This window comes from Eufriesea mexicana, unplaced genomic scaffold (genome assembly GCF_001483705.2).
Source record: "Eufriesea mexicana isolate 0111107269 unplaced genomic scaffold, ASM148370v2 scaffold12515, whole genome shotgun sequence".
NCBI lineage: Eukaryota > Metazoa > Arthropoda > Insecta > Hymenoptera > Apidae > Eufriesea > Eufriesea mexicana.
The window spans coordinates 207353-217483 of record NW_016920072.1 but is presented as its reverse complement, the minus strand read 5'-3'; the positions used below and the strand labels follow the sequence as shown (position 1 = coordinate 217483).

General features: G+C 33.1%; 1 protein-coding gene across 1 annotated transcript in view; it reads right to left on the bottom strand.

Moving 5' to 3' along the window:
* Window positions 1-2256: 2256 nt before the first annotated feature.
* LOC108553699 (pro-resilin) overlaps window positions 2257-10131 on the bottom strand; it is a 9735-nt gene continuing 1860 nt past the window's right edge. Inside the window, exons 2-4 of the mRNA XM_017908710.1 lie at window positions 7461-7637; window positions 2707-3025; window positions 2257-2414 (exon numbers count right to left, since the gene is read on the bottom strand). Of these exons, the coding sequence (XP_017764199.1) occupies window positions 2257-2414; window positions 2707-3025; window positions 7461-7637 (654 nt within the window). The remainder of the gene's footprint in view (window positions 2415-2706; window positions 3026-7460; window positions 7638-10131) is intronic.

Genomic DNA, 10131 nt, shown 5'->3' with positions numbered 1-10131 from the left:
ATTTAGGTCGTTAATATCCATCTTTTCCTTTTTTCGCAGAAATTGAATTATCAAGTTCTTGGTTATAGATTCGTGTTAAAACTAGAAACAATCACTCCATTCGTGTAATGACTGTATCATTATCGCGTACTAGGAAGACTCGTGAAAGAAGTAACAGAAACAGTAAGCCGAAAGCCATGGATACTTTTTCTCACATAGCTATTGCCTTTCTCTTAATTTATTGTTCAAAGATTCGTTTAAAGAGTAGGAAGAATTATAGAATTGAATCATTAACGCCTGCTATCTGTCTCGAAATTAAGGTGTTGCTATAGAAGCGAGAAAAACGCATCAAAAACTAATCAGAACTTTTACTTTTGATCAAAATCAGCTGTTCATTGTATTCCCCTGGGTCAGCAGTAGACCTCAGCTGATCATCAATCCTCCATCTTTGCTGCTCATCTTAGACTACGTCTCACCGCGCTGACCATTCTCTGTCAATCTTAAACGAAGCCAAGAAAATTAGCTTTAAATGGAGCGTCGGGGATCGCAGAAAGTACTTTCAAAACTGTTGTACCATCGATTAAACCGGCAACTCATCTTTTACGTCGGCTAATCCTAGACCACGAGCCAGACGCATCCCATCCAATTACGTCACGTTGTTTTCATAGGTTCATTATAGTGTACGCCACGATCAAAGAGTCTTTTTGTTCTCCGCTCCGCTCACCTTCACCTTTGCTTTTAGTCACACATCCCCTGTCGCTGGTGGAAGGACAAAACTGATCGTGTTCGTCCTTCCTGCACCTATCGCAGTTTTGTTCGGTGTCTTTGATGGAAAAGATCAGTCCAGATCTTGAACTCGACGATTCAGAGTTCTCTAATGACTCGAAAATTCAGAGCTACCTAATTAATTGAAATAAATGGGTTAGAAAGCTTTCATTGATCCATCTATGGATGGATAATGCATTTTCGTTGCAGCTCAATGTCAATTTTTATTTTAATATTTCCATTATTTTATTTTTATACGATTTCATGTTATTCGTAGTATTTTGAATCCTAATTGACATTAATTTTATTCTTAAGATACATATGGTCTGACTCGAATAGATTAGAATATTAATAGCAGTTGAATTATACTGAAGAAACATATCTTTGTAATTCTAGGTTAGGACAATGTTCGAGGAATATTAACCTCAACAGAACAGAACACCGCCATAGTGAAATATCATATATATACATTTCTATTATGAAAAATAGATTATAAAATTAATAATAGACGAATTTTATTATGACAGTATACTTTAATACTTTTGTGATCCTAGATTAAAGAAAATAAAAAATTTTTACACTAATCTACGAAGACACTAGTTTATGAAGACACCTTGTACATTAACCTAAATTCATTAATGACAAGGATAGGTAGCTGTCCTTAAAAAGGAAGCTGGCACTATGCTCTCATTTATCACGTATCAACGTTTCATATGTAACAAACTGATTTCTCACAGCTTCCAATGATTAATCGACTGCCATTAAAATGGATTCAGAAGACGACACAGAGATCGCTACTACGCCTATGTCTAATAATTTATCTGCCTGCATTCGATAATTAAAAGTAAAATATGTTGCTCTGGAAAATGGTACAGATTTCTTCGTAAAGAAGTATACCCCATTTTTTGAAGACTTAATTCGATACAATCAGAAAGGATAGCTGGTTGCCAATCATTCCATTACACTCAACTGTTTTGACACTTAGTGGAGTCTCTCATGTAGGACGCAATTAGGATGTTACAATATCAGAGAAAGCGTCCTCTCGAACACGTGCCAACCCATGCTTCCTAGTGACATAATATAAAATCCATCGAAACACGATCTCATCCATTACACCTACTTCTCATACCAGCACCTATTTTTTAATTATATTTCTTTTCGAATGAAACATTTTTCGCCCCGTTTTCACGTTTCCTGCTCAGCGAATCAACATAACACGGACTCTATTAACGAACAACTTCGCCTATGGGAAAATTCGTAATTACACAGTTGGCTGAGATAAAATTATTCATCTAACCAGTAAAATCATTCACTATATTCTGGTACTTACTACATATTTCTTGTTAATTATTTTTATATTTCAATATTTTGTAGGACTCTTTTTTCTTTGTTAGAGGAACAATGAAGGATGATATTGGAACACTATAAAAAGGAAAAATAATTTTTATTATAAAAGAACTAATCTTACAGGTCGCATCTTATCCCACGCTAATAACAGGAATTGTACTAAAGTCACTTAAAGGCTGATCCATATGTCGTCGATGGAATCCGCGTATTATAGTTATTGCGAGCCCCGAAGTTATTATAACTGTTATCCAATGCGTTGGAACTGAACTGGTATGGATAATTGCTACCACTGGGTGGCTGGTAGTTGTACCCTCCGTTATTTCCTTCGTCAAACAAATAATTACACCTAATTAGTCCTCCGATCACCAGCTTCTCATAAAAGCGGATCATAATCGAACACCTGTCCCATGTCTATCATTTACTTTTATAAGCCAGAAATCGACTCTATTAAATTAGCCAAAGACTAAAGTTCTTGAACTCAGATGTACTACCTCTAAGGAATAATGTTGTATTTTCAAATAAGCAAATAAAGTGTGTAACATTTTGAAATATTGAATAGACCAGATAAATGAAGCTATAATTATTAATAGGAGTATACTTGGAGTCATAAACTACCTGAATTGCCTGTATTGTATCCTCCAGCATTATTATTACCATGAAAACCAAAGCCTTGGCCAGCACCCTGGTTGTTATTATTGTATCCATTGTTCTGAGTGTTGTACTGATCAGGATAAGTCGGTGTACCCTCGTATCTAACATCTGCGTGGAATCCTGTCCTCCAGTCAGCTGTGTAGGTTACTATCTGCGTCCTGCCATCTGGTAACTGGACCCTGTACTCTCCCCTTACGGTCTCGCCGTCGCTGCTCTCGCGCCTGCCAAAGTCATTTCCGGTTGCTTGGTCCTTCACAGCATACCCGAATTCATAGGACATCGGCTGAAACAGAGTTTATATTTTTCTATGTAGTATTTTACGTAATATTCGTGGTAATAATAATACTATGTAAAGTGTATTCTATATAGAGTGCTGGTCGATCGAGTAGATGATAAAAATTGATAAGGATTTTATTTAACTAAAACGAGTTGTAATATTCTAAACTTTGTATCTCTTATAGGTAATTTATATATTATTTATAATTTATAACACTTTTTATATACTTACTATAATAGAAACACCTTTCTCTTTGTTTAAACAAAGGAATACAATTGTGTTTAGCAATTTATTTCCAGAACTACTTTTAATTAATGTCTAACTTAGCGATTACAACAATGGATAAACAATAGCCGGGATGTACTCTATAATTTTCATTGTACCACGCGCACGCATGAGCATCATTTGCATATTAGGTGCTGATCGGGGATCCTGTTGTTGGACTTTCTATCAAAGTGACTTCTCAGATCGTCGCTTTGAATGTTTTCTTAACCCAGTTCGATGATTTCATTAGTGGGCTATTGTGCAGCTTGATGACACGGAGATGCCATTAAAACCGTTTGTACGGTTTACTGTATTGCTTGGTAAATAACACAAAGAAACATGATTCCCTATTTGCACAGAATCTTTTCTATATTTGCAAAAGAATGTCAAAAAATTATCTGAAAATAATTTCAGTGAAAATTTATGGGAAATAAGTATTTTACTCGCGAGTACAGTGTCTTCAATAACATTTACCATTACTACCACCTAATTTGCGGAAGAACAAACTCCCTTAATTGAGTGTACCATGTGAGAAGGACATTAGAAAGTGTTATACTTTAACTCGTTCGGCAGCTTACTATGATTTGTCAATTTCTAATACCCTTCTAGATTTCTTTTGTCATTTTAGTATATAATTATATAATGTACTATATATTATATATAATATAGTACATAATTTCAGAATCAATCCAGTCGATCAGATTATCGTTTCAACGCTATTTTGGAATATTATTATTATTCAAATATTTATTCTGCCATTATTATAATCTTAATACTATTTTTCTAATACTTCTCACAGTTCATCCGCCATTTTGTTATTCACATTATTCAAAAAATTTCAATTTATTAAATTTCTCACTAAATTATCATATAATTATTAATAATTATTAAATAGCGATTAATTATTGAATATTAAATATTTATCAAATAATTATTCATTTCTATTATCTGTGAGTAAATAATTATCCAATAATTGGTCATTATATATGCATTAAATAATTATTCAATAAACCAGAATGAATTCGTGATCTTTCAATTGCCAACCATCGAGTTATTTCTATTCTGGACTTATAAAAGACAGAAAATTGTATAAATGCTGAAATTACTAGGCTCAACTTTCTTCCTGGTAGAAGTAGAGCAGACTGTACGACGATGGCTAAAGAAGAATAAGAAAAGGAAGAAAACTCACGATTTAATCTGTCTCGCGCCAGGCCAGATCGGCCCTCAGGCTAGAACCGCACAAATGCACATAACCGGACCGTTTAGATTCTCAAGACGATTAGCTAATCGGCAATAACGATTTGCTGCGGATGATGCCTGCGGTCGCGATTCACTCTATTAATATTGTTACATCAGACCGCGTTTACATCACCGTGTAGGATGAATGTGTAATATTTTATATCTGAACTGAGATTCCGGTGCCCACACGCGGTTTCCGGAGCACGGAACTGTGTCACGGGCAGCACTTCCGGTTTCTTCTCTGTGAAAAATTTCACGTGAAGGATACCTTGTTCGATGTACGTTTGTGAAATACTTTTCTAACACTAGAATCATCGAGTTCGAGGTATACCGTGTACAGTATACGTAAATATAGAATATATGATAATATACCCATAACATAAATGTAATATACATAAATAGGATGAAAATAAATAGATTTAACACTAGAATCATCGACTTCGAAGTATACTATGTACGGTATACATAAGTATAGAATACATGATAATATATACGTGACATAAATACAATATGCATAGATAGGATGAAAATAAATTAAGATATATACAGGGTGTGCCTTAACTATGACACCTGAAATTACTTGCACTTTTACATTTGTTATGAAAAAAATATTGCAAACAAAAATTATTTGGTATTAAGGTGGATGTAAAATGTAATAATTAATAATTACATAATTAATTTTTTTGTAATGATTAATTAATGCTGAGTAAAAAAGCTATGAACATACGTGTGCTCAAAAATCGGTAATGAAAATCAGTTATTAATTACGGACAAATCTACGATTACACATTAAGATTGAAAAATTCAACATGGCTTTCGTATTTTAATAAAAAGCGAAATAACAAAGAATTGTAACAATTAATTAATAAAATCAAATCACATATTAAACGTGAAAACAAATTTTGTTTAAAATATTTTCTCCATTTTCTCACGAAATAAACAGGTTATCAGTAAGTCTAAGTGCAAGTCGAAAAGTGACGATAGATATAATACTTAGTAACTTAGTAATAAATAAAATAAGTATAGATATAATACGTATAATTAGTATTAAGTTAGAAATAACAAATCGAAATTTTTTAAATTAAAATTTTCAGGAATTCCTTAAATAAAGAAATGTCGATATAAATGACAAAATTATACTTTGCCGCGGTACACGAAGTATTCGAGTTAATGAGTAAAAGTATTATGCCGCGTGTATTGCCTGCAGAAAGTTATGCCAACCGGTATTTCTGATTTCAAACTCGTTTATCTATAGAGTGCGTAAGGCAACGATTCCAACAGCCACGTGTTCTTCATCTTATAGTTGACTAGAATACATAGTCTGTCCCTCTATCCTGACCATACATCATCTCTTCCCCCTCCCCCTATGCTGAACCATTAATCTCACGTTATAACGTTGAAGACGTTTATGGTAAACCATAGTCACCATCAGATATACTCTTGTAAATCATCAAACGAAGAATTTTGCATGGTGAAATGAATTTATACGAGAATACGAGTTCGGAATATTCCGAAGGAAACGAAGTTCTTTAAATTATTTTATTGGCCTTGCAACATTGTGTTAATGTAATTTCATCGGTATTGCAGCGGTTAAGGAGTGGTTATTGTTCTCTGTTGCAATAAAGTTGGAGTGCTTATGAAGTACATAAATTCGCTTAATAATAGCACGAAACGAGTGGTTAATTCGTGGCCTGGGATCTATTTTAAACGATAAATCTTCACTTGCTCCACTTAGGCTAAACGATCACTAAGGTGTTTGAGATCTTCGATTTTTTCCCACAGAGAAGTGATACTCTGGAGATACAAATTTCATTAGAGTTCAATATCTGGCTCGGGAAATTTCAGAAGCAGTTTCAAAAGTGATTTTAAAAAACTATTTCTACAAATTTTTGAAGTCATTCGTTAAAAATTTGGAAATAATTTGCAGAAATTTTTAAGATAAGTTTTACAAATTATTTTTATAAATTTTACGAGTACATTTAATAAATCACTTCTACGAATTGTAAAAGTGATTTGGAAAAATTTCGAAGGCAATTTTAATAAATTACGAAGTTGCTTTGATAAATTCTTTTATAAATCTCAGAAGTAATTTATTAAAATTGGTTAACTTTAATACGTTTTATAAATTATTTTAATAAATCATCTCTGCTAATATTAAGTATAATCTCAACTATTTTCAATTGCTTTTATTTTCAAAATATAACGAAGATAAAGAAAGACAGACATTATCTAACTAAAAGGATAGACGAAAGTCGATACTCGATTGATTCATTCTAGATTTACGCAACTGGATCTGGTATGCCATGCTTGACAAAGTTCAATGTTACTTGTAAAATCAGCATTAACCCAGATCTATTCATCCTCTGTAACCCTCGGCTTTGGTGTAAAACACAATGCTAAAAATCCAGGACAAACGTACCAATAGGCAATATACTTTGTTAACCTAATTTATTTAAAATAATTTGTACCTTTCCTAACCTATAACATCAATTAATCGATATCAAATAGTCCATCAAAAATATTCTCTTCCCTCCTATTATACCATAACTCGTCTATTATATTATATTAAGCAGATTAAAAAGTGAACTAAAGTAAAGTAAGATCGTTTAGTAATTTCTTACAATGCTCCAGCTTTGCTAACATCAAGATAAATTTCCCTAGTACAGCATCAATCGTCGAAGAAAACGTAATTTAGTTCCTATCGCAACAGGGAATTGTTCATAGCTCTCAAACGGTCCAAGAAGAGGTAATTAAGTTTAAGCAATCATGATCGTTAGATGCACAAAAGAAGAGATCTTAAATGGCAAGCAGTAAATAAATTACACATAACCTGCATCCTGCGATTTTCACGAAGTTAGATAAATGATCTGAGTTATTAAATGATGTTAGTACAGTTACAACGTTGTAAATTGATTTAATTTAGATCACTTGAACCTACCTGATCGACGTAATCATTGTCGTTTCCATTGTCGTAATGATGGTTACCAAAATTATTTCCATTTTGCGTTCCATGGTTGGTATTACTGCCAGCATAATTCCCTGGAACGCCATATTGGGTGTTCAACGGTGGATCGCATTGCACGATCCCTATGCTCACCACCAGGGCGAGGGATAACTGGAAATTAAGGTCTTGTTAATTACTTCAGACACCGAGGATTATTTATGAGCCACACCTAGGGGATTACTTAAGAGATCTAGTGATATCTGTTAGACATACATTAGAGACTACACTGAGGGTCTAAGTATAAGGGTAATTATATCTAGTACCTTAGGCAGCAATTCAAAAGTCAAAGAATATTTAGAGATCCTAGATTAGAATTCAGGGATATGGTAATATTTCTTAGTCACACTTTAAACACTTCTTCGAGGGTACTAGTGGCATTCGTTACTTACTAATGTTACTTCAGAGATGGAAGAATATTTAATAATGACACTAAAGGAACTATTTCAAAGATCAAACAATATTTAGTCATAATACTTTAATAATTATCATAGTAATCTAAGGATAATTATTAAAACAGAATCTAGCAAATTATTTACTTCCAATTTTCTATTGCAACTTAGAACCATCAGTATCATAAATTCTAACCTCCTACATCTTGTTTCTAATAACTGCGATATTGCCATAATAAGAGAAGCAAACGTGAATTTTATTATCAAACACACAGTAATATCTCGAAATTTATTTAAAATAATACTGATCGGTATATTACCATATTACCATCATCGTCGAGTTGCCATGCTTTTTCCTAAAATTCGATTTTGAAAACTGGACCTAAGGAATTACTAATATATCACATTCTATATATAAGATAACTTCGACTTAAGATACTATTAATATATCATATTTCATATATATAAGATAAAATTCCAAAATTTTGTCTGTCGACTTAATTCTGGATTCGTGAAATTACCAATTTCTTCTAATGACAGGGGCAGTATTACAATAAAAAACCGACAAATGTTAGATCAAAAGGTATCAGATGGATTCCCAGGCGTAGAAGAGATGCGTCGTTCGAAAGCGCGAGACGATTAAGCAGCTCGCGTTGCGTAGGCGAGAAATTAGAGTCATGAGCCAGCATTTTCCTCCCGTTTCTGTCGTGAGAAAGCCTCTGACGTTGCGTCATCACGTCGCGAAAATCATTGCAAGATTAAACGCGATTGCGGGAAAGGAAAAGAAGGAAGGGAAAAAGGGAAAGAAGGAATTAGACTGTTCCGCTAGTCTACGGTGAATTCTCGTTAAAGAAACATGTTGCTATTGATCCTCTAACGAGGAAACAAATTTTTAGGACTTGCGTAGCATGCAAGTCACGGACACTTTCGAGTATTGTTTACCGAACAATGTAATAGTATTAGAATTGGGCACAATTTCAACTTGATGTGGAATGAAAGATAAAACTTTCATTCATGAATAAGTCAGTAACGATTAATTCCGTGTTATTCATTGGACGCATGGAAAGAAGGTTAGGTTAGAAGAGATACTAAGTATGTTGCGGATGATTTGAGTGACTGAAATAATTAGTCGTGATGAGTAGAATAGGATGGAGGTATATGAAATGTTTCAAAATTACACGTTGACTATAAGGAGTCGTAAAGGATGACTAATGGAACATATCTTGTCCAATAAACATGTATCCTATTTTGTTTCATTTTTGAAAAACGAATATTTTAAGATGGAAAAGTTAGGCGCCTATGATCGAGCAACCCGCTTTACACTAGCTGCACCTTAAATACCCGTAGAGTGTCTAAGCATCTCATGGAAACGAATTATTATGTAATAGTTTATAGGAGGCCAAAAGTTACACTTTCAAGGCTTCATTATTTAAAAAATTAAGCAAAATTGGCTACATTTTTATTGAGAAAAGAATATATTTAATCATTTTCTACTATTTTCATTTCTATTCTACACAATGCATCTCGTTATCATAAACATGTCTGTTAAAAATTGTAAAAATCTTGCAATTATATCTTGTTTTTCTTAATGAATTAAATTTAATCCCAAATTTATATCTTCCCAAGGTTGTTCTTACCTCTAATTGTTGGATATGACTCAATCAGGATTATTAAGAATGGAATTAAAAATTCCATAGAATGAGGAAGTAGATGAGATTCGCTTTCAGTTATGTATTCAGGATATGAAAGATTCTTTCAATTATATGTATTCTATTTTTATATACAGAAGAATTTCCTGTTTACTCGGGTACCTATGACTCACGTAATAAAACAATCGAATATGTACGTACTGTCGATACAATTATTTAAACTATTCTGTTTTTCGAAATTAGCTATTACTATGGTAATTCTTGGATCGAAATTAATATCTTCGAAAATTTATATCAGTGTAATAAAAACTAATATATAATTAGAAAGAAGGACTTACGAAAGCAGACTCGAGATTAAGAAATGAAAATTGACAATGATTTATATGACGAGGGGTACCATTGGTTTACCTTATAATGCCAGAGACAAAAAGGAGAGAAGTCTTTTCAGGTCACTAATTATGAGAGTTGATTATCTATAGTGTATTCAGTCCTCGTGTGAAGTTATTAGATACTAATTGTAAGAAAATTAACCTAAATACCTGGTGCTTAGATTATTTTCATTCCCTA